Source organism: Haliotis asinina, chromosome 3 (assembly GCF_037392515.1).
Source record: "Haliotis asinina isolate JCU_RB_2024 chromosome 3, JCU_Hal_asi_v2, whole genome shotgun sequence".
Taxonomy (NCBI): domain Eukaryota; kingdom Metazoa; phylum Mollusca; class Gastropoda; order Lepetellida; family Haliotidae; genus Haliotis; species Haliotis asinina.
This window is the reverse complement of record NC_090282.1, coordinates 15,758,439-15,784,557: the sequence shown is the minus strand read 5'-3', so window position 1 is coordinate 15,784,557 and position 26,119 is coordinate 15,758,439. Positions and strand designations below refer to the sequence as shown.

The 26,119-nt window shown below is 40.7% G+C and overlaps 1 protein-coding gene across 1 annotated transcript; it reads right to left on the bottom strand.

Annotated features, from left to right (window-relative positions):
* On the bottom strand, positions 1-26,003 carry LOC137277550 (dynein regulatory complex protein 1-like). The gene is made up of 20 exons (XM_067809334.1): positions 25,799-26,003; positions 22,872-23,072; positions 22,416-22,467; positions 22,123-22,179; positions 21,815-21,889; positions 16,531-16,668; positions 15,888-16,097; positions 14,854-14,993; positions 14,239-14,298; positions 8,247-8,321; positions 7,383-7,529; positions 6,970-7,064; positions 6,614-6,765; positions 5,984-6,073; positions 3,604-3,693; positions 3,260-3,307; positions 2,679-2,848; positions 2,269-2,421; positions 1,879-1,981; positions 1-204 (listed from the first exon to the last, which is right to left on the bottom strand). The coding sequence occupies exons 1-20, from the start codon at positions 25,900-25,902 to the stop codon at positions 142-144; spliced, it is 2,223 nt and encodes a 740-aa protein (XP_067665435.1). The 5' UTR covers positions 25,903-26,003; the 3' UTR covers positions 1-141.
* Positions 26,004-26,119: the final 116 nt, after the last annotated feature.

Genomic DNA, 26,119 nt, shown 5'->3' with positions numbered 1-26,119 from the left:
AATAAATTACAGTTTTATTTTGAGTTTATTTACAAATCCATCCTTTGTTATGCAACATAAATAATAATTTCTTCAAAGAAAGCATTATCTTATAAATGTACAAGTGTATATTTACAAATTTAAACTGAGAGTTGACACTGATCACTGAGGATTCATTTCCAGCTGAAGAACTCGGGTTGGTGGAATCTCAAGCTCTGAATTTACCTGCAACAGACAGATCACCGTATCAGAGCATGCCTTACTTTCGGATTTGCTGATGTGTGGTTGTTTCAGGATACTAGTAATGTGGATATGTTTTTAATGCTATTTAAGCAACAAATATGTGAATGTAATATACAGATAATTTTTAAGAACATGAATGTGCTTACATGCAGAATATTATCTCTTGAATATTAGAAACTGGGAGTTTAGGAGATATTTATGTTGGCTTAACCTATATCAATCAACTATTGGTCGTATGAAGGGTATAAATACAATGTGTGTTTTTCTGTAAGAACTGTTATGATAATGTAGATGTTATACACTTTTTGGTGATGGCCAATGTATAATTTGATAAGGAGTAAATATATACCATCTAGATTTTCTGAACCCTACTACTTATTCTAAACAGCACTCGCCTTAACTCAGAAACCTGTGTTTTTCATGCAAATAATTATAAAAACATGCAAAAAATATTTTACATGTGTGTTTTGGACACATAGATTCTTATCTAATTAATTAATTTCTAAATTAACCTTCAAAGAGCAACATATGAAAAAACAATAAACTTTAAAATGACTCATGATTGTAATGAAAATTTCACGTGCAAAAGATTTGGACTACATATTTATAATTTTATTTCTGTATGCATTCATACAAAACCTGAAAGATGTACATGGGCTGATGGCCTAAAAAAAACGAATGCATTCTACTTATACACTCGAGCTCGAGTTCACATTGTACTGAATTTCTATCAGTATCTTTATAACTTTCTCAAACTGGTAAAAGAAAACAGTTTTTACCACCATGGTACAATGGTGACATGGTCATGGAGAATCTCAACTTGTCCTGGTTTAGTATTGTGAGAATCACATTTTCAATCTCAGTGTTGACATCTGTGTCATACTCCAAAACCTGAGTTACTGAGTAACTCAGCAAATGATTGTTCATATGACATGAAGAATATCACTTACATCTGCAGAATGTTTGTTCAAATATTTGTTTTTTTCACAAACTAACTTTGTTTCAGAGTGAGGAGTATAAAACTGTCCACAATATTCTAGAATAGAAGAGCAGTTGTGAAAGCTGATCTGAATCAGGCAGTTGTTAAATCGTTTGTTGAATATTGCTACAATTATGTTGACATCACATCACCCTAAATAAGCATGTCGGCTATAGAGTAAGTTCAGTTCTGCATCGCCTTTACAAAACAAAGGTGAACACCAGAAATGGGCTTCACACATTTTGCCCTTGAGGGGAATCAAACCTGGGTCTTCAGCATGAACAAACGAATGCTTTAACCACTAGCCAAAAACTAAACCTTTCAATTCCCCTGCGAGCATGTCTTGCAGCACAAAGTGGACCCCTCCTTTCTTTGATGTCGTGGTTGTGTCACTGATGTTGTTACTGACATTTTCAGATGAAATTACCCACAGATGTTGACTTAAAACATATCTGCCAGTTACATATATATATGCTGACATTTGTGTGAGTAAAGAAAGTATGAATGTCAAATTACATAATTAATGACTTTCAGTATATGTGAAAGCTGACTGTCAAGCATTGCTTCCAACACAAAGGATGTAGCATACATATTGAGAAAATAACCCCAACCAATACAGATGTATATTCAAGCACTTTTAAAACACTTGTTAATGCTGTCCTGTGTGACTTTCTCACCTTGGAGTTGACATACTGGTGGAGCAGCATGCGCAGTTCTGCATTCTGTTGTCGAAGTGCATCTGTCTCAGTGATCAGGCTGGCCCTACTGCCCAGCACCTCACTAGCAACACAGAATTACACATATATTCTCCAGCAAATGCATTCTTCTCATATTTACATAAATTCCTGGCAAGGACATTTCATATTTTCACTATTTATGTACACAGCTGGCAGTCGCAAAACACAGTTACTACATTGCCAGTAAGTCTTACTGGTAAAAGAAACAGACATTCATATTTTTAAACTCATAAAATATCTGGATTTATATATCTGGATCGCCTTATGATCATAGTTTATGACAGTTTTAGAACAACTTCATTAGATGCCAAACTGAGGAGCGTTTGATACCTGTACTTTTCCAGGCCATCAATCAGAGCATCCCACATCCTCTCCTTCTTGTCAGAGAGAATGCCTGCATATTTGGCCCAGTATTCAGAATCATCTGAGTCATCTCGTTCTTCCAGAGTTGCAATCTTAAACTGTGACTTGCCTCCCTTCTCCCTGAATCAGATTCATGCCACAAACATAACCAAAATGTGTGAGCCTTTGTTGCAGACAGATATACTCTACTCAGTGTTCTTCACTTCTCATTCCATAAAATCTCCATTTTCTTGTGGAACATTTTCACATCCGAAACCTGCAAATTCACTCAAATATTCTAACAATAATCTGAGGGATTTAAAATATTGAACACATTCAACTGGTTACCAAGGTTACCAAGACTACTTTCATTATCAGCAGCTGCATGTACAACTTACTTGACAGGCTTTCTGTGGTCCTCTACGAATGCCCTGAGAGCTTTGAGGACTTCATTGGGATGTACCAGCTGTACTTTCTCCTCCTCCCCATCTCCTTGGGCATCCTCTGTTTCCTCATCCGGACTCCTCCTACCTGTCAGCTGCTGTATCTCCTCATCCAACTCATCTACCTAAAAGACAACACCATCTTCGTAACCGGACATTCATGTAGAGATCATTAGGGTTTGTGTTACCCTGTCATGCCATTTTAGCTTTCCTTTAGTATACAGTGAGTGAGTGTGTGAGTTTAGTTTTATGTTGCACTCAGCAATATTCCAGCTATAGTGCAGTGGTCTGTAAATAATTGAGTCTGTACCAGACAACCCAGCGATCAACAGCATGAGCATCAATCTGCACAAATGGGAACTGATGACATGTGTCAACCAGGTCAGCAAGTCTGACCTCCTGATCCTGTTAGTCACCTCTTAAGACAAGCAGTTGCCTTTTATGGCAAACATGGGTTGGTAAAAACCTATTCTACCCCGGATCTTCACGGGTCTTCAGTCTACATGTTGTCCTTATTGATAAGTCTAGTTACTTACATCTGCCCTGGTGGACTGGTCATCAGATTTCTCTGGAGCGTCCTCTCTCTGAAACCAGGAACAAGACATCAGAATAAAATGAGTGTATGAGTGTGACACCACAGTACAAATAGACTTGATGCATACAGGATCCTTGCTTAATCAACAGGCAGGTGTCAGGTGTGTGTATAGGTACAGTATCTAAAGGACAGACTGGTGTCAGATGTGTGTATAGGTACAGTGTCTACAGGACAGGCAGGTGTTAGTTGCGTGTATAGGTACAGTGTCTACAGGTCAGGCAGGTGTCAGGTTTATGTATAGGTACAGTGTCTACAGAACAGTCAGGTGTGTGTATTGGTACCCACCTTCTCAACCTCCACCAGTGTCTTCTCCTGTAGGTGCATGAAGTAGGTGGCCAACTTGTGGATGTCCTCCTCTGTCTCAATCCCCAGTGCCTACAACACACTAGTCATAGTATACACACAAGAGCATACAATCCTATCTATCTGCTATGTCTTGCTTTGACAATGATTGTGTATCTACCTTGCTATATCTCATCAGGAATAAAGCACAGATTATTGACTTACAGCCTTGTATGAAATAGTGTCTGCCTGGCAGCCCGCTGTTTGCAAGTTACATGGCAGGTTTACAACTTTATTTTATAGCCAGCCCTGTGGGACAACACATTTTCTAAGGGAATACCTTTGATCATGTCATTGACTATGGGAAATATTTCAAAAATAATTCACAAATGTGGTAGCTAGACAATGTCTTTTTAGTTCATGACCAGTCAAACCATAACTTCCACGGATCAGCCTAGCCTTCTATCTAACACTGAACGTGATTAGTCTAGAGAATGCTTTGAGCCCTTCTCAACCTCATGACAGCATGTCGGCCATGACGGTGCATGCACCTGGGATGTGACATGCCTCTATGTGGAGGTTCAAGTCATCAACGATGTCAAAGAGTTGACAAGTCAGCTGTATCAGTGTGTGAGATCATGTTGATCCTTGCTTGTTTAAGTAGAATGCTACTGTGGAGTTGTCAGTATGAACCATCAGTAGTTTGTTCCCCAACGCTGTTGACCAATGATGTATTGCGTTGATTACAGCTTTCACTTCAGCTTTCATTTACAGATTACAGCTTTCAGGTGGCTGAATCTGTTCGTTGCTTATCCAGATTCCTGCTGCCACCTCATTGTCCAGGTGAGCACCCTAGCCTTCTAGCAGACCGAGTAGACATTGCCACTGTCATTGTGGTAACGGCGAGAGTAGAGCTTGTGCTATCATGGCTTGAATTTTAACCCACTGATCCTCTGGGACAAAGATGCACTTCAACAGAGTGATGAAAAGAATCTTGAGGAAGTGAAGATCGCACTGCAGCTCTAATCCAAAGTTCCGTAGATTCACAAGCCATCTGAGTTGTGCTAGCAGCTTGATGGTGAAGTTTAACTGCAGTCTGAGTTGACTTGTCTCATGATGAACTTAAATGCTGCTGTCCAGGTAAAAGGCACTGCGAAGTCCCCACTGATGTAAGTAGGTGACGATGGGCTTGGTGACCTGAGTAAATAGCCAAAGATATTCCAAATGGTTAACCTTCCACTGGTAGCGATGACCGTCCATGGGTAGTGATGACCGTGTATAGGTACAGTTTTTATAGGACAGGCACGTGTGTATAGGTACAGGTTAGGAAGTGTAGATATATCCTGGAGTCCGGATGAATCGGAATGAGCAGCTAGGCATCTTGTAGATCAGTGCTGCTTAGATAAACCACTGGACAGAAGAGATGCTGCAGTTGTGGAAGATGGATCATTCTAAACCGTTCTGGCTTTAGTAGATAATCCTTGTCAAACTCCTTCATTTTGTATATAAGTCAAAGCTTTTCTTTAGAGTTTTTCTTGGTTACCAGAAAAATTGGTGAGCAGAATCCTGGTGTTAGATGATCCAAGTGTAATTCTTTGACTCAGCCCTTCTCTAGTATAGTAGAAATGATATGGCATCAGCTAACTTGTCTCGTGGATCCCTGGCATACATGAAGAGTGCTGGTGGTGCTGCCTGTAGTGGGATCTTGAAGCCATCTCGTAGAATGCTCATGACGTAATCGTCGTTGAGAAGTCCCCAATTCTTTAAGTAGCGCTATAGATGTCCATCTACTTGTACAGGTTGTACAGGAACGGCTGAGGGTGGAAGACTCCGGTTGTTCTGATCCTGATCTTCAGTGCTTTCCTCCTTTAGTACCTCTGGTAGGATGTCTCTGAATCCCCGAGAACTTTGACCTGATGGAGTAGGGCTGTGACGTCTGCTTGAGGACAGTAGTCAAAGTGTCGATCAGCTTTGTCATCATTACTTCCCTGGAACCCTGGGTGACAGATTTAGCGACATCCTCAATTCTGCTGTCAAATACCATAGATGCTGACTAGAAAGCCTTGTACAAAGGTTTGGTAAAGCTGTCGCCCCCAGATGATGCTGATAATAATCCTTGTTGGCGTAGTAGATTCAATCCCACAGAGGTAGAGGCTCTGAGATGAATTGTTGATCCTTCTTCTGAGTGGTGAGCACAGAGAGGTTCATCCTTTCTTCTTTAGTCTCCGGACTGCCTTGTAGATGAGAGCTTTGTTGATATTGTATGTCCGCTTCAGTTAGAGGTGAACGTCAAGAGATTTCTAGTGGTCCACTATCTTCGCATAGAGGGAGGAGATAAGAATAATAATCATGAGTCAGGATACGCAAAAATGATGTAACTTACTGAGAAGATGGCATCAAGCTTCATCAGTGACTGTTCATCCTTCTCCAATGGCATCAGCAACTTGTTGAGCTTCTGCTCCACCAGGAATCCCTGCAATAAAAACAACCATACTGAGTCATTGTAAAATAAGATGGATGTCACGTTATGGTCAAAGTATGTTTATAACATATTCTTAACCTTCTGTCCGCTCCCAAACAAAATATGAGAGTAAATTGAAAAGAAAGCTGTTCTGAAAGTTAAAAAACGCAATATCGGAATATGCCACATTAATGCCTTTCAGATAGAATTTTAGAGAGAGGCCACACACATTTTGCAAGCTTTCTTCAGTAAATGTACATAAAATGATGAATCAGTTAGCAATATATGTTGTTTGAATATGATAATATGTACAGCTTTTTGTATTATGTTGTGACAATTTGTTTGCCATATCAATGTAAAGAGCAAGAACCAAACAACCAGTCAGGTAGTTGTGGATTACAACATGAACCAAGCAAGCATTTATATCTTCCCAAGTACATTATGTCATTTTGTGATTACTGACAGCTTATCTTGCAGTAGAGCACAAGTTGATGAGATACTGTCAGTGCAATCAGCAAATGATAAAAGACAAAGCCAGTGTATGACACTTACAGATTCATCACACAAGAGTTCCAGGATAGACTTGATTGTGTGTGCTGAGATTTTAGAGAAAATACTGTTTTTCTTGTGAAATTGATGAGGCTCATCGTCTGACATGTCCAATTCATCTTCATCCTCTCGTTCCTCCACCTCCTGTTGGCTTCCTGTAATATTAGTGACAAAAACACCTTAAAATATGTATACAAATGCTCTTATCTACATAAATCATCGTAATTATTTTCATCCACTCTTGCAGGGAATCTTGAAACAGAACCCACTCATAAGCCAATAACAGTTAAAGTCTTCCTTATTTTTGTATACACCATAAACTGTTACATGCACTGTAAGGAGCTTCTGGTAGAACTCACCAGTCTGAGAGAGAACTTCATGGAGCACTTGTGTGGCTGTCATACCATCAGGATCTGCGCCACCTCGCAGCGGACCAACATTGTCCATGAATGACCTGCAATAAATCATGCCAAACTAATAGAGTCAGTTACTTTCTAATCAGGACAATTCTTCCCTCTGCATGGACGTTTACACAAAGAGCTGGGGCTTCCAGTCCAAACCCAGCTGCTGCTCATGATGCCATGATAACATCATGATAACATACCACCCTTCCCCCTACTCATAAGTATGTACCCATAGATCTGGGGATAACATAGTTCCCCCTCCCTCTACTCCTGGGTCTATACTCACAGATCTGTGGGCTTCCAGTCTAGACCCAGCTGCTCATCATGGATAACACAGTCCCCCCTCCCACTACTGAGTCTGTACTCACAGGTCTGGGGCCTTCCATTCTAGACCCAGCTGTTGCTCATGGATGATGCGGTCACCCTCCATAATGGCCTCCACTAGAGTCTTGCACTCCTCTTCATTCATGCACCACACGTCAGCCAGCTTCTTCTCATCGGTGGCCATGAAGTGTCTAAGATACAACACACGTAGGTCGTGCAGTAGTGAGTGATTATGGTTTTACGCTGCTTTTAGCAATATTCCAGCAATATCATGGCGGGAACATCAGGAACGGGCTTCACACATTATACTTATGTGGGGAATCGGTGTGACTAGTCAATGCTTTAACCAGTAGGCAACCCAACCATCCCACGTGATGCAGTAAATTTAGTTTGAAACCATTATGCAAAACAGACAGCAGAAGATATTACTCATAATAGTGATAAGCAGATGAATTTCCACGTACATCACAAACAGGTTACTAGTGAGCCCCAGACTGAAGGAGAGGACTGAGTGAAATAATCCCTGCAGCAGTGTCAACCTAATACAATCACAAAATGACAACTGTCAGAGAGGTTCAACCATGTGACAACCATTAGTACAGTCATGGTGCTGATGAAGCAAAGATCCCAATCATGAGAAATCTTGGACTGCAAGAACCACGAGACTTGCATGACTAAAGAATGCCCCACACTGGGTTACATGTGTAGCTGGTTTGTAAACCAAACTGAATACATATTTCACAAAAGGCATTTCACTGCTTTCAGATGTTTCAAGACATCACTGATATTCATCACAATAAAGTGAGTTAGTGACTAACGTTTATTGCTGCATCAGCAAGAGCAGCAGACATTTAGGATGATAATTCATTTAACATCAGCAACTGAATCTCTAAAAGCTGCAAACCTACTTTGACTTCCTCTGCAGGTCTCGGAACTGTTCTGTGATTCTCTTGTAATCCTCTGTAAGCTGCTGATTCTCATCCCTGAAAGGAACCAATAATTCAGTGGCATAATACTGTTCCGCCAAGCTTGATGCTACTGTAAACCACATACCACGCTGCCACCTACTAACATTCTCCGCAGCTTTCCCTAAAGATATGCTTGATACTGGAGACCTGTTTCCCTAAAGATATGCTTAATACTGTAGACCTGTTTGGCTTTGGGATCACTACAAGTGCTGTGATTGAATTAAAGTGCCAGCTGATCATGTAAGGCAAGCTGTCAATTAACCAAACAGTTATGAATTACATCTCACAATTACATCAAAGAATCCACACAACCTATCTTGGAGACTTGACACCTTATCTTACCTCACACATAAATGTCGTTTTCTGACTGCCTAAGAGCTCTTCTGATATTTTCAATGTACCCCACTCCCAAACAAGGTACATTGCAATGTACCCCTCTGACAATAGCAACTCAATTGGTACTTTGTGGTAGTACTTCTTTATCTCTAATAGCATTGAATTATGAACGATGCATGCAAATAACAAATGTTTTGCAAACTGATGGATGGGTGATAACTCTAAATTTGCTTTTATTGTGTCAACTGCAAGATTAAAAGATTTGCTTCACATTCCAGTAATCATAGGTCTACATTTCAATGGATTAAAAGAAGGCCTCTCTCAAAAAATGTAATTTCCAGAATAAAACTGATATTTTATACTTATTCTGACTCATGCTTAGCATGCTTACCTCCTCCCTGTATGCTAAAATAGTGGATCACTTGAAATCCCTTGAAGTTCCCATCTAACTGAAGCAGATGTACAATACTCTCACTCATTACACATGACCAGGAATGCTTGTCACTCTCAATGAATTGCATAAACTCGACACGAGAGTTACTTTGAATTCAGCGTGCCTGAGAGGGGAAGTTGGGAGGGCTTGACGCCGTGAGTCAAGGTAAGTATAAAACATCAATTTTATTCATAAAATTACATATTTTTCCTTATCCTGACTCATGCTTATGCTTACAGAAAGTACAGTCGGTCAGGCCAAGCTGGATTTTGTTTTTCCCTGCCACATAAGTATGTCGAGTACTTCCCTCCTTTTGGGAACTATAACAGCAATCGTTCGATCCTGTTCTTCCAATATTCATCTGTGCGATGGGGGTATCACATCCAGTCAAACTTGTCTTTTCTTGAAGCATTCATTGACTGGAGCGTGATGATATAGTCTGGTTCATAATTATTGAGAATTTTTCTTCTTACTTTGAGCTATCCTAACACCTCAACTGATTCACTGATACTTAAAACTAAGTAATGGTATAAGGGAGGTAACTCATCTTGGCCTACTGAGTATAGTACAATTAGAGTTACCTCCCCTGAATTTGTAGCAGACGTCATTTTCCTCAGCACTGTCAACAATGTCTGCTGAAGATAAAAGAAGGTTGATTTTTGAGTTGTGTAATCAAGGAATTGATGGTGTAAATACACTGGCAGAGAGAACAGGAACTCCTCTTTCTACTGTGTATAGGATTAGGAAGAATTTTAAAGAGGGAAAGGATTTTGGGCATCAGAAAGGAGCAGGGAGACCCAGAAAATTGGACTTCTCAGATCGCGTCCGGCTGGGAATTTTAGCGTCTAAAAAGCAAAGGGCAAGCATCTCCAACATCAGGTATGAAATGATAGAAAGGGGATCAACAGTTGTATCAAAATCTACAGTTAGAAGAAATTTGATTGATCTTGGATGGGAGAAAAAGACTGGAATTCTTTCTCCTCTCATGAAACAAGAACATAAAGACAGGCGTGTTGAGTGGTGTTTGGCACATGAAAACTTTGACTGGGAAAATGTGATTTTTACTGATGAAAGCTCAATATGGGTATATCCCAACAATGTGAAAATATTGACAAAGTCTGCGTCAGCACCGTTGTATCGACGACCTAAATACAGCCCAAAGTTTCATGTATGGGGAGGGATATCCTTATTAGGAACGACCCCGCTGTGTGTGTTTGAGGGAAATCTGACAAGTCAACGCTACACTAACATATTAGATAATTTTCTCCTTCCAAGTGCACATGTGTTTTATGGAAATGACTGGATTTTGCAGCAAGATAATGATCCTAAACACACCGCAAAACATGCCAAGCAGTGGTTTCAGGAGAAAAATGTGACTGCATTACCATTTCCTGCATATAGTCCTGACTTAAATCCCATTGAGAACATTTGGGGGATGATGAAGGAATGTGTGAATCAAAAGGGGTTGACAAAAATTGAAGACATGAAGAGAGAAGTGGTCCGATACTGGGACAGCATAACTCACGAGACACTAACCTCTCTGATAGGAAGTATGCCTACCCGTCTTAGACTGTGCCGTGAAGCTCAAGGAGACTTGATAAAATATTAAATTGTTACCTACACAACATGAAAAGGTCAGTTCACTTTCACAATACATTCAATTTTATCTGATTTGTTCTCGTTTAATAATATGAAATGCTTTAGCTATTCTCAATAATTTTGAACCATACTGTATATAGATCAGATGGCATCCTACTAGTGTCTAATGCAACTGTATGTCAAGATTTCCAGACCAGTCACGACGACCCTTCTTCATGTATAAATATCTTCATTATGAGTACAGGGTCATAATCACTCATGCTCGCCTGTTCAAGATGTGCACAATGGACACTCAACCACTATACTCCGTAGAGAGTCTAGGTCTCAACAAGTCGTGTGATAAAAGGGTGAGTGGCGCCTTTGTGGAACCGTTAGTTGTTGTGCAAGAAGCTATTTTCAAAGCTCTGACTGGGCATAATGATAAATCCTATGTATCATGTGGCCCTAGGACTGTGTGTGCGACTGAAGTCAAGAGCATGTATTTCTGCCATCCATGCCGCTGTTGCTAGGGCAAGCAGGAACTGTGTTTTCTGTGTCAAGAACTCAAGCAATGTCCAATCTAGCGGCTCGTAGACATCACTCGTGAGGTGTTGTACTATCACATTCAAGTCTAAAATTGGAGCCTTAAATCTGTGCTGCTGGTCTTCCAGCCTGAACCAACAAAGTAAGGCAAGTAGTTCAGGTACTTAAGTCAGCTTGATCCCCGTTTTCATGGTGATAACAGAGTGCCGCCAAGTATGTGTAGAACCTTTGATTCCACGGGTATGTTGAACATGACATAAGTAGTTCGCTATTTGAGGATGCATGGCCTTCATTGCAGTGAAGCCTTTCTTTCTGGTGTATGTTTATTTGCGGTGCTGGTTGTCCTAGTTCGTTGATTAGTACTGGAAACCAATCTCTCGCTGGCCAGTAAGGCGCAACTAAAATCAGTTGTATCAGCATTGTCTGTTTTATCTTCCTGATGACTTTCAGTAGCAGTACTGGAGGGGGAATGCATAAGCATTCAGTCCGTCCAATGAGATACTGAGGGCATCTGTTGCCAAAGCTACCAGATCCAGCACTGGAGATACGCATGTTGATATCTGCTTGTTGAACCTTGTGGCAAATAGGTCTATCTGTGTGGATCGAATTTCTGACTGATGAGTGTAAACACCTTACGATGTAGCATCCATTCCACTGGAGATGTTTGTAGAGGGCATGGCAGCATGGCAGCCATGACGTTGAGCGCACCTGGGATATGACATGCCTTTATGTGGAGGTTCAAGTCCCTGACAATGTCAAAGAGTTGACAGGTAAGCTGTAGCAGTGTGTGAAATCATGTTGATCCTTGCTTGTTTATGTAGAACGCCACGGTGGAGTTGTCAGTATGAACTTATGAACTATCTGTAGCTTGTTCTTCAATGCTGTCAACCAATGCCATACTGCATTGTTTACAGCCTTCATCTCCAGGTGGTTCATAAGCTGATTGCGTTTGTTGCTTGTCCAGATTCCTGCTGCCACCTTTTATTATGTGAGCACCCCAACCTTGTAGCGATGCATCTATATAGAGATGGCTGTTGTAGACCGGCTCTAGTAAGTAGGTCCCTGCGCAGACATTCAGTCAGAGAATCCATCATAGCAGATACGGTCTCAAGTTGTCCAGCAGAGGCATCCAATCCAAAGTGCTGAGGTGCTGAATTAGGAACATTGTAATGGGCACAGTTGTAGACATCCTCGATAGGTCACATCCTGTGCTGATGTGAGCAGATTGACACTGCCTCTCTCGTAGTGGTAATGAAGAGAGTAGAGCTTCTTATATCATGTCTTGAATTTTCAACAACCAGATGAATCAAATCTCGAATTGAAGATCTTGCTGTGGCCCTAATTCCAACTTCCATAGATTCATAAGCCATCCGAGTTGAGTGAAGTCTAACTGTAGTCTGAGTTGACTTATCTCAGGATGCACTTGAATGCCGTTGTCCAGGTAAAAGGCACAGTGAACATCCCACCAATGTATTTAAGTGGCTATTCCCTGGATGAACCGAGTAAATAGCCACGGGGCTGAAGGTATTCCAAAAGGTAGAACTGTCCATTGGTATCAAGTCTTTGAAGGGCATTTAGAAGTGAAATACATAAGAATGAAGACTTTTTTATGAATGAAACGTTGTGTTCTCACATAAAGAAGTTGATATCCATAAAAAAATCTTCATTCTTGTCCATTGGTAGTGCTGACTGTTGAATAGGAAGCCTGGAGTCTAGATGTATCAGAATGTGCAGGTAGGTATCTCGTAGATCAATACTGGCCTTTCGCTGGACGGATGAGATGCCGCAGTTGTGGTAGATGGATCATTCTGGACCGTTCTGGCTTTAGTAGATAATCCTTGTCAAACTCCTTCATTTGTATGTAAGTCAAAACTTTTCCTTGGAGTTTTTCTTGGTTACCAGAAAAATTGGTGAGTAGAATCCTGGTGTTAGATGATCCAAGTGTAGTTTTCTTCGACTGTGCCTTTCTCCAGTATAGTAGAGGCGATATGTGTCAGCTCATTTTTTTCGTTGATCCTTGGTGTACATAAAGAGTGCTGGGTCTCTTGTGAGCAGTGGTGTAGCCGTCTTGTAGGATGGCATACACAAAGAGTGCTGGTGGTGCTGCCTGTAGTGAGATCTTGAAGCCATCTTGTAGGATGCTCATGATGTAATCATTGTTGAGAAGTCCCCAATTCTTCCCGTAGAGCTGTAGACGTCCACCTACTTGTAAAGGTTGTACGGGAATGACTGGCGGTGGAAGACTCAAGCGATCTTCAAAGTTTTCCTCCTTTAGCTCACTTGGCAAGGTGTCCCGTTCCATGGGAGCGCCTGCTTCCTCCGATTGAGTGATGAAAAGATCTATGAGCGCTGAAGGTCGGGATGTGTTGTTCCTGATACTTAGTCGCCATCTGAAAGGCTGTAGAAGTTTTTGGGATGGTAGATATCGGCACAGTCTGAAGAAACGTCAAAGTGTTGATGTCCTCGTCACTTACCATATAGGTATGAGGAGCCTCATTGGGGTCATTTGATGGGGAGACTAAGTCCAAACCATTTCTGATCCATGATGTAATCTCTGAATCTGAGGAGAGGGCTTACTCTGGTGAAGGAGATCAACGATGTCCATCTCTGTCCTTCTGCGAGTGCATGCGTGAATGGGAAATGATGAAAGGCACAAATTTTCCATAAAAAGGCAATAGTAATTACAATTCAAGAAGTGAATATGACATAATTTAGATTATAGGACTGAAATTAATGCAAAAATATATCACTCTAATGGGACCCAAAGTGCCTTTCAACCATCCTCATCGGGCAATAAAGGAGAGAGTGACAAGCATGGCTGGTCATGTGACTTTATTGGTGGAAAAGGGAGGCTCCCGATTGGTGAGTGTATTGTACTTCTGCTTCAATTAGAAGAGAACTTCAAGGGATTTCAAGAGTTCCACTATCTTTCGCATAGAGGGAGGAGATAAGCATAATAAGCATGAGTCAGGGTTAGGTATCATTATTTATTTCACATATTTCTGTGTTGTTTTATCCATTAAAGACATTCTGAAACTGTACCTGTACTGCTTTTCCTGTTTTGCCAGTTTGATTCTTGCTCCATTCAGGACATCCTGTAACCTGGCAACAGAGAGTTGGCTGATACAACCACACACTGTATTATACCAATGAACATTTTCACAACAATGATGGTGTATAGGAGAGAACTGCATTTACTACACACATGTGTATATCAAAAGTGTGTTAAGCATCACATAAATCACCAATGTCATTAATTACTTCCCAAAACTAAACCCAGAATAAATTGATATTACATTAATATATTGATATCAGTACACAACTCTATCATGTTTTTTTTGTTAGTTGGAAAATCAGATATTCAATGGATGTTTTCCTGAGAGAGAACTCAGTAGTCTGGTTAGATCCAGAATGTGAGCTGTGAAGTAAGTCACACTCACTGAACTTCATTAGGTAGTGTTTTGTTGACAGTGAAGATAAAAATGCTGCAGTTGGTGCATGGAGTAGATGCTACATGACAAAATTAATGCTTAAATAGGAACATAAAAGAACCTGTACATCAATGTCTTACAGTACTTGATTACTCAGCACTGGTCTGATACTACAATACATAACCATCAGTTGAGGAATGTAATGGCAGTAGTAAATCTGACTTACCGAGTGATCTTCCTCTTCTGCTGGGACTTAGTAATGGTGTTCTCATCATCCCGTTTCTTCAACACCTGGAAGTTGTACTCCAATTTCTCTTGGTTCAGCTGGTATGTGGCCCTCATCTGCTGAAGCTGTTGCTCCAGGATCTGTACACACAAGATACCAGTCTGTGATGGAGCCAATAAGGCAGTCAGGCAGTCACAGGAAGGCCTGTCACACCTACGACCAGCCAGTCTGTGATGCAGCAAATCTGACAGTCACACAGTTGAAGAGCCAATCAGATAGGCAATCAGTCAGCCATGGATGATGGAGCTACATAGTTCAAGAGCCAGTTGGTGAGACAAACATGTAAGCTGTCATTCAGTCAGTCAGTCGGACAGTCGGTCATGTAGGCTGTCATTCATTCGTCAGTCAGACAACTAGTCATGAAGAAAACAAATCGCTACAAAGCTTAGTAATATTGCATCCATAGGGAGCCATGGAGCCAACAGATCGTCACACGTCATTAACACTACATCTACTGCAGATTATATACATCCCAGGTGATATTTTAACTAACATGAAACGTTTGACACCAGTTGTCACACTTCATCCAGATCCAAAGCCCCAAGCATGTACCTGCATATGATTTGCAATCTGTATGTACATTTCACACTTACACTAATGACTTACACTAATGACTTAAACCAAAGAGAGTGAGTGAGTGAGTGAGTGAGTGAGTGAGTGAGTGAGTGAGTGAGTGAGTGAGTGAGTGAGTGAGTGAGTGAGTGAGTGAGTGAGTGAGTGAGTGAGTGAGTTGGGTTTTACGCCACTTGTAGCAATATTCAAGCAATGTCATAGTGGGGGGCACCAGTAATGGGCTTCACACACTGTGCCCATGACAGGAATCGAACCCGTGTCTTCAGTGTTACGAGGGAATGCTCTAACCACTAGGCTACCCTACTGCGCCCAGATGTGTGTCACCCTTTGATACATAGACCATGTAAGCTACATGAGTAAAACATGTACATGGACCAGGTGAGCTACAAGTGTGACCCTACCTGTACATCTGTCTCCAGCCTAATCTTAACAATGTTGTATTCTTCTGCGTCATGCACACGTAGGTGCTGCAGCTGTTGCTCATAGTCTTCCACAGAGTTCTCCCTGGCCTTCATGTATTCCTCTTCCTTGTCGCTGCGTTTCTTCATCTGCTCACCCCACTGCCCTTGCTCATCACTCAGTAGCTCATTACGCTCTGCCACAAATGCCCTCTGAAACACACACACAAGAAGACATGAAAAGCTTTTTCATTTTGACTCAAGTAAATCATTCATTTCCTGACATCAATGACTACAAGAAGAGATCTCTCCAGGGTCATTTCATGAAATCCATTCCTGTACCTGCATCACCAGGAACTGCTTTTATATACTTGACATAAAATAATTCAGAATTTTGCTCAACCACTACTGGGGGTTTGTCCCCGAACCCTATCCTTTTGAAAAAGACTTACCAAAAGGGGTCCAAAGGAGTTCAAACCTTCGGAACTTCCCCCATTCATAATTCCTCAATCAAGCCATGCCAGAAACATATGATGGTGGGCTAGTGCTTACTGTTTCACTCAAGTCATCTGTGAAGACAGTGCAATATTTCCTGAGATAATGAATACTGTTTCTACCTCATCTTTTCCTCTAAGACATATTTTACCTCTATCTCCTCCAGTTCTTCTCGGTATGCCTTCTTTAGGTTGCGCGTCTGCTCCTCCATCCTCTCTTTCATCAAGTCAATGTCCTCAGCCATCTTCTTCAGGTCCTTCACATACTGTTCATCCTTGGACTTCAGTTCCTGTAAACAAGATTTAGCACTTGTAGTGGATGATAGACATCTTTGCGTAATACTGACAATTTAGATTTGTATTCCTTCCACTGACAGTCACATAAGTAGGGGTGACTATTCAGGGGGAACAACTATTGTGACAGCGATAGTCCATTGCAACATACTATTACAATGACGATAGTCTATTGACACCAACTATTGCAATACTGTTGGAATGGGTTATTTTCTCCTTAAATTGTCTCATCTGAAGTGAGTTCATATGTGAGATAATTTGACATAGTTTCAGTGTCTTTTGACAACTGACAAGAGTCCTGAAACCCAGATCAAGTACACAGTTAAAACACAAACTTATTGTTCTTCACAATTTTTCACAAGATGACAGGGTGAATCGCCACACATACCCCAGGGATGCCATCAGGATAATATGGAGACTAGGTAGTCCCAGAAGAGGTCATTGTCAGAACCAATGTCATCTCAACCAAAGAGTTGAAGTCACTGACGTCCACCAAAGACTAGTCTTCAACAACTAGATACTACTAATTCATTGCTGAAACAACAGACCAGCTCTTGTACGTAGTCCTTCAGCGATGATACCGCCCCTTCCAACAAACGAGACATCTACAATGAATCTCAACTCCTACTACCTGAGATTCAGAGCTTCAGGGAATCAGCACAATATGCAGCATCTACTAGACCTTCATCTACGGCATCATCTATGCTGCAACCTTCAGAGGGTCTACTTTCAACACAGACACTGAGTCTACACTCAACACGTTGGATGCCTCTGCGAATCTACAGCTACCGCAGCATTTGGACATCGCCGGTCATCAACAACTATTACATTCACCTTGCGGGCCAGTTCAACATCTGCAACAGGTCCATCGGATGAAGATCTTCACCATCAGCTGTATCATTCGCCATCAGCTGTATCATCTGGATGCAGTTTAGAGGATACACTCTTCATCGACTCAGCAAGTGCATGCATGCATGTATCCTGCTATCACCGCAAGGACTCACCAACGACAGGATTCACCGATTACAGCTTGGATTATGATTGGGGGCTAGACCTCACTTCACCAATGGAGGAGTCCTATGACTCCTTCACCTACAAGATGATCTACAGAGACTTGACATCTTGATCTTCCCTCCAATTACACTGATATCTAAGGTACTGGACAACTTACATACGATTTCCCATACTGCAACTGAGTATCGGCATGAACACATCCTGTCCTTCAACGCTCAGAGATTTACTCTACAACAGACACGGCGACTGCAATCAAGCACCTTCAGCATTTCAGCAGGAAGGGGTCAATGCATGCATCGTCAGGACACTATAAATTGTGATATGGGTCATCTTCACCATTGAACACGGATCTTCAATCTTTACAGGAGCATGCTCACATGCATGCGCGAACTCATTCAGGAAATGCGAACTATTCTACAAGACTGGTGCATGCGGAATCAGTATTCCAACTTCGAAGAAGTTAAGATGATTTATCTACCCTACTTGCTTCGAAGAAGGGTCAACAATTCATCTCCAAGCATCTGGCACTAACATCAGTTGTCGTGCAGCGAGGAATTCCACAAGATTATTTCAATGCTTCACGGATCCCGGTTACTACAGTCAGTCTCTACCTACATGGGGAAGCATGGGAATTGCCTCACAACATGTGTATAAGATAATGACTGTATAATCTTCAGTTGAAGAATATTGACAGAATAACTGAGAGTCAGTATTAAGCGGCGGAAGGTTTTCGGAGGTTTCTACTCATTTATACATGTGCCCACTCGTGTATCTCCGAGACAAGCCCTGAATACTAATAAGTGAATCACCAACTGCACAAGATTTCATGATGATCATTTGGCTGCTACACAGGTGACTTCACATTTGCTATCTGATTGGTCCCTGCGCAGAATGAGGTTATTGGTTGCATGTCAGGAAGTTGTCTACAGATGTAAACAACCTTTTCAACGTTGGAAAGGCTTCAATTCCAGATAGCAGTCTATAGCTGCATTTGATAGTCGTCACGAGGCAAAATGGTTCTTCTAATAGCAGATTCAACGTTGATTATTTGGCCTGAAGTGAAAGACTACAACTACACCCATTACTACGTTGCAGATTTATTTGACAGAGCTCAACTGCAACAATCAATTTCTGTGTGTCGCTATAGGTTGAGGTGCCCACCTTGACACCTAGGGTACAGAAGGAATTTGGGCAAACAGTGAATGAACCATTCATGGCAACCACCTGGAGATGATATTTGTAATCAACGCAGTACAGCAATGGTCGACCGCATTGAGGAACAGATTACTGATGGTCCACATCGACAACTCCACAGTAGCTTTCTACATAAATATGTAAGGGTCAATATGATCTCACAGGCTGCTATAGCTAACCTTTCAACTCTTCGACATCTTCAGTGACATGAATCTCTACATAAAGGCATGCCACATTCCAGGTGCATGCAGTATCATGGCAGATACTATATCACATCCTTTACAACCATCTCTAACAGAGCGGATACATCAGGAGGCTTTTCCACTCATCAGTTAGACATTTGAATCACCACAGTACTGGATCCATTTGCATGGGTAACAGTCACTCTCAGCATCTCATGGGAAGCATCTCACATCATTCCATGGATGCGATTTGAGACATATACGAAGCGGAAAAGCTTCACTGCTGAAAGTCACATATCCTCAAGTAGTGGACTACTTATGTTACCTACAGCATACTAGTAGGTTCAACACTACCGACCTACTTAGCGGCACTCAGCTCTGTAATCATCAGGAGATCTGGGGTCAAGCTGACGAAAATGCTGGTTTTACTTGCCCTGCTACACTTGTTCAAGCTGGAAGACCAACAACGCAGATTTAAGGCACCAGCTTGGGACTTGAATGTTGTACTTCAACATCTAACCAGTGACACTCTACTTGCCATAGCTATGGCAGCACAGATGTCAGAAATACATGCTCTAGACTTCAATCGTACACAATTTGACACTGATCACCGTAAGGATTTTGCGCACCGAGGACTGCGATGGGATTTTATCACCAAAAATCAGTTGCCTGGACAACTGGTTTGACAAGTCCACATTCCGGGATTACTAACAGTCCGTGGGCTACATGGTACAAAGGATTTATGATTATGCCCAGTCAGAGCCTTGAAAATACATCTTCAGTGAAATAAGTCAAGGAGACAAAAGTTCAAGCACCTGTTCATCCCAATATCTACTGAGACACCTATGGAAGTATCCCGCAACACTATCTCAGTGTGGATGAGAGCCACTATACTGAGGGCCTACAAAGCAGCAGGACTCGAACCTCCGCGATCTTCCTCCAACCACGAACTGAGAGCCTTTGGCATTGACACTTGCTCTACATAGAGACTGCTCATTAACATCTATAATGGGGGGCTGCTTTTGAAAATCAAATATGGTGTTTGCCAACCGCTACCTATGGGACATTGCCACGGAGGTTGTTACTGGCATTCACCAATTCGGGCTACTTCTTGTTGCACAACAGCTAATGCTTCCACATAGACGCTGAGTTTCACTCACCCTTTTATCACATGACTTGTTGAGACCAAGACACTCTGCGGAGTATAATGGTTGAGAGTCCATGCGCACGTTTTGAACAGGCTAGCGTGGGTGATAATGACCTGGTGCTGATACTGAGAGGATGTCACTGGCATTCACCAGTTTGGGTCACTTGGTTTACCCCAACAACTAACAGTCCCACAAAGGTGCTGAGTTTCACTCATCCCTTTTTATCAAGAGTCATGACAACCCTGTATGTGTAAAGGAGTTACTTGCACATGAAGAAGGGTCGCAACTCTGCGATGAGGATGTCATGAAGACATCATGAACTTGCTGTAGATAGCTTGTTGGAGGAAGAAACTAGCATATCTAAAATCTCTATCACTTTATCACTTGACTTGTTGACACCAAGACACTCTGCAGAATAAAATGGTTGCGAGTCCATGTGCACGTCTCGAACAGACTAACATGAGTGATTATGACCCGATACTCGTAATGAAGATACTAGTACATGTGAAGGTTCACAACTTGTCTTGACATAAAGTTGCATTAGACACTAGCAGGACACTAGCTGTTCTATATATTATCAGGTTCCAGTCAGCAATCACTTCACAAAAAGAGAATTTCAACTGGACGTGATTCCCACATTTCACGGATGAATACTGGAAGAATAGGACAGAATTACTGGGTGTACTTATATGGCAGCAAGCAGAATCTATCATGGTCTCCCCCATCGCCAATTCTGTTGGATTCCGTAAGCAAATAATGAGTCAGGATAAAGAAAAATATGTAATTTACTAAACTGATATTTTGTACTTATCCTGACTCAAGATGTCAAGCCCTCCCTCCCTACCGCCTCACTCAGACACATTGCATTCTCTGCTATTGTCATAACAGGCTTAAGGAATTACGGAGAGAGTGACAAATAGGGCTGGTCATGGTCATGTGACCAATGAATATTTTTTTTCACTAGTATGGTGATTCTGATGTTGATAATGACAAAGCATGAATATGCAAGTATAGGGCTGTTTCCTATTCTCGCAGTAAACAAAACATTTCTGCCAAGGTCGCCGATGCACGATACTTACCGGTTGTTTACATCATTGACCAGTACCTAGGAAGTGGCCTAAGTATGTAAATTATCAAAATTTTGCAGTGCAACGAATATTCGTGAGTTTTAACCAACTTGGAAAAATCGTAACTTTCCCCCACCCTTCCCGATAAGATTCCCCTTCCTTACACCTAATATCGTTACTTTCTCATTGTACCGCAAGAATAAGAGACGCCTCGAAAAGTCAGCGGTGGACGACCATGGTTTTCATCGAGCTCAAGTGAGATAATACACTTGATGGATCAAGCAGTTGATAGATGCAGATGTTAGGGGGGATCTCTTCATTTAAAAACAACAAGCATACATACGAAAAGAACTGTTTATATTATTGTTTCAGCTGATATTCATAAGTACCGCGAGAATAGGAGACGCCAGTATATTACTGTAAATAAAACAAACAAATATATCAGAGTAGAAACTACACATGCGAAGACTGAAAGAGTTCTCTCCCCTGCTTGAGGAAACGCAAAGCCAACATGTGAGTATTTAATGGTTCACTTACCAGCTGAAAATCATTGATAAGTTTATTTTTCTCATCAATCATGGAATCACATGCTGTCTTCTGTAGTTTCAACATCTGCAAGAGACAATAACTATATAAAAAACCTATGAACACATTTTCTTTAGTCTATTCTCCATTTGTTACAGCTAACAGTGTAGAGCAGATTAGCACAACAGAAACTCTTTTAGGCAAATTCAGTATTAAAACATTTTACAGATTTGTATAGAAGAAATCTTTACAAGCTCTCCAGTCAAAGTTAATATTTATTTTGCTATCAAAACAGAATAGAAAGGCAACATCAAACAAACCTCATGAAGTGACTGTGGTACTTCTTTCTGCAGTGCAGACTCCCATTTCTTTGTAATCTGCAATACAAACTCACAGCATGAATGATTTGGACAGTATGGCTGCAGAATAGGCGTGTGGGTGCCACTTTCACATAAAAGTTGGAAAGAATTACATTCATTATACATACCCTGAAAACAGTATTAAATACATTTCTTTAAAAAAATTAATTCAACATGCTCAAACAAGTATTGATTCAGGAATTCTCATGAGGGTATGTTGTGGACATTCTTGTCCAGTAAGTTATTTTTCTCACCTCCTCAAATCTCTCTGCTCCTGACTTGGCCTCTTGTTCTAACCTCTCTTTTCTACAAATTAATCATCCTAATGAACAAGCATATAAGTAGTAGAGGTACAAAAAATATGAAACTCAAAGCAACTTTCATAAACATTATAGCAACAGCACATCTAACAATGGCATGACTGACCGCATGCAGATGCAAACTGCATAAGTTAATTATTGCTGTGATACATACTGTTGCAGTACCTGTGTGGTGATGCTATAGACAATGTGACATCCCCTTCATTGTGTGTTTGAATCTCACAACAAATTTAACATCAAAGCTACTACACCATCACGGCTAATCCTGACGCAGGAACAATAAAGAGTTCATTTAAATTTTACTACATTGCTTTCAAACATAAACAACACAAATAATGATATTTTATTAAAGAATATGACATGTCTTCAGTAATGTCTCCCTAAAAGCACCTCAGTCGTTTGGCTTCTTCTTCATCTGTCCTCCGCATTGCTTCCCGAGCATCTCCAGCCACTCGTATATTAGTGACCAGTTCAAATCCATCCTTGTCCAGCTTGGTCAGACGGAGCCGACTGTCTTCAATCTGCTTCCTGCTTTTGCTCAGTTCTTCTTTCACTTCCTTCTTTTCATTTGGGTCTTCACCCATCGCAGCCCTGTCAGTAACAGATTACACATAATTGTTGCACATAATATGATTAAAGTTTTACTGGCTCACATTCAGATTAGGAATACATCATCAATATCAGTTAAATAATAGATCAAAACAAGGTATTAGCCATCAATAATCCTATCTGTATTAAAGGTACATGAGCGAGTGAGTGAGAGCCGCCGAGACTTCTACAAGTTGCATTTGATCACTTTCTAAAATGGCATTGTGTAATCATAGCTTTCGGCCGTGAGAGCCATGCCAATATACACTTATCAGAAGGGTACACAAAGTATGCAGTCTAGATTACCAGTTGTCCGACTTCATTTGAGGAAGTTGCAGTGCCTGACTCTGAGGGTGCAGGTTCAAATCCTCAACCAAAAGAGTACTACAAATTTGTACTTTACTAAGAAAGTGATGTTACATTTTTATTTCATGTAAACTATACATTCATTTCGGAAATAACTTCAAATGAGGCAATTCAAGGAGAAACAAAGTATTGCAAAAGTTGGTCACAACAGACCATCACTATCACAATAGTATGTTACACTAGACTTTCACTATCTCAACAGTTGTTTCCCCCTCAATAGGTGCCCCCACCTAATAGGTTACAAGTACATATCATGGGACACTACATCATCGTGGTAGTTAACGTTGTTGCTATCAGAATTATGAACTTCATCTGACCGTTGGCATTTGATATACATTTTGTATATTTTCCACTGAATATTGTTTAAACTTCATTTCTGTGGCAAATATTAAGGCACATAATAACAACTGATTCAATATGATCATGGAAATCCTGACTGCCTCCTTTGACCAGGAAATTAAAACTTGCTATTAACGTAATATCATTATTTTCTTAGTATGACACATGGTACATGCAAATGAATCCAAATAGTATGGATATTAAAAACTATTTAGGAATATCATTGAGACTAGTAATATCATCATGTGTTTAAGCAAAACATCTGAAACTTTATCCCTTTGGATACAAGGTAACAATAACGTAACAGAATAATTTTGCCACCTTAAAACGTGCCATACCATTTGCTGCAGAGTGTTGAAGTTGCAAATATATCACTTTCTGTGTTAGTTTAAGGACGGAAAATATGCAAATGACCTTATAGCAGTTGCAGGATTACTCTTGATGAAGTAGGTTTGATTCGTGCAATATGCAATGGTGGTTGGGTCTTATGCAAAGGTGGTTGGGGTCTTACTGGTTTCAAATAGGGTAAACTGCACCTAATGGGTCCCCGGAAGTGTACGTTACAGACCCGCGCAGACGCCAGATTTACATCGAAGCGAACACTAACGCTGATGCCATTTTTTGTTTACTCTGGAGAATAACTACCGCTGTTTTATGGCCTTGTTTGACCTATTAAATTACCCATGGATACTTATCTAGAATCTACTCTAGACCTTCATTCCTCAACATTATTCTAGGGTCAGTATTATGTTATGGTATTGTCAACTGCAGTGTTTATTCATTTCTTAGGTAACAGGTAAGTTTATCTGATTTCTAATATCAAAACGCTTCACTTACATTACAAGAAAAAATCTCTGCTTGCATTAAATTCATCCAAATCCTGAACACCATTTTCTTTATTTTCAATTTCAATCATTTTGAAGTATGCATGGGTTTTTTGGGTCAAACACATGGCGGATAAACGTAAGAAGTGTAACAAAAGGATCATCAGAACAATGTATATATTTCTTCTTCACGATGAACTCCACAAAATAACTATCATACAATACTTTCGCTGTTCCATACCTGGGCAGGGACGCTTTTACCGCTCTCCACGTACTCTCAATTTTATTAGTGCATGCACCATTCTCTGTATTCACAAATTCCTGACTATAACTTACTGTCACATGCTCATATCCCATCTCATTCAAGTTGTGGCATTCGTAGTAACCCACTACCTTATTTGGAACATTCGACACATGCGTCCACATTTGACCAGTCAGAGAAAAGGAACGTCATGAAGATTTCCCTTTGATTACTAATGATTGGATTGATGTTTTGGAGCCATACTGAAATTTGTGTTTAACACTTTCGTCTTTCATACGAAGTTTTAAATTAAACATTTGCTAGTAAACACGAAAATGACCTCTAAATGCATCTAAAATGTCTCCTAACAGAGATCAGCCCGCTCTCGTGTGCTTTTCTTATATGTAAGATGCACTGTGCGCCAAAGGCAGTAAGCTCATGCCAAAGGCGTGAGCACGTTACTATTGAATACATTTCTACTTCCAGGTGCCTGCCAAAAACAAAGGACCCGTAAACTGCAGGTGTCCCTTCAAAAAGTTCAAGAATTTTGAGGAAAATATGAATACTTTGATATTTCTACTATTAGACCTGACATTCCAGGAATGAAAGAAATGACTTTATTTATCTGCTTTTCTAATGTTTTCACATGACACAATGAAAGAGGTCCTGCAATAACACAGGGTCCCAGTATGCAAGCTTGGAGACATGGGTTTACTTTCTCTAACATTGAATGATTGTCATTCAAAACGTTATTCCTTCTAAATCCCATCAGAATTTGACAAACTATCAAGAAAATATCCAAATGTCAGTTGTCACTGTGAAATCACGGTATTTCGTGTTACACATAAAAGTTACTAATTTTATCAATGGTAGTTTTAATATCTATCTAAGAAGACATACTCCCTATATAAATATCTAGTCTACGAGTGTTTCTCTCTCCTCTACATAGCGTGACATACCGTTTTGCTGCCTCAATTCGTCTTTGAATGCGTAATCTACGCGCTGCAATGCGAGCCTCGGGGTCATTTTTGTTATTTTCTTCTTCCTCGCCACTTGAACTCATTTTGCAATGTGGTTTCGAGTGTGATGTCTGCTTACTGACTATGTCTGAGAATTTGTTTGTTGTATTCGTCCGTCGCGAGGGAAGCCGCCATTGGTCACGTGACAGGTGAACGATAGCACGAGAATTTTACAGAAATTGTATAGTTTTAGGAATAATCTTTTGTAAACAAATGTATGCATGTTATACATTTATCATTTATTATAATTGGTAGAAATAA

What these genes read in the sequence shown, in the direction of transcription:
- LOC137277550 (XM_067809334.1), bottom strand. Translation starts at nt 25,902, where the DNA reads ATGAGTTCAAGTGGCGAGGAAGAAGAAAATAACAAAAATGACCCCGAG. An exon ending in AAACAGGAAAAGCAGTACAG is followed by an intron (nt 8,322 to 14,238) that starts GTACAGTTTCAG and finishes GGTTCCTTTCAG; the next exon opens with GGATGAGAATCAGCAGCTTA. An exon ending in AGCTTGATGCCATCTTCTCA is followed by an intron (nt 3,694 to 5,983) that starts GTAAGTTACATC and finishes AGTGTGTTGTAG; the next exon opens with GCACTGGGGATTGAGACAGA.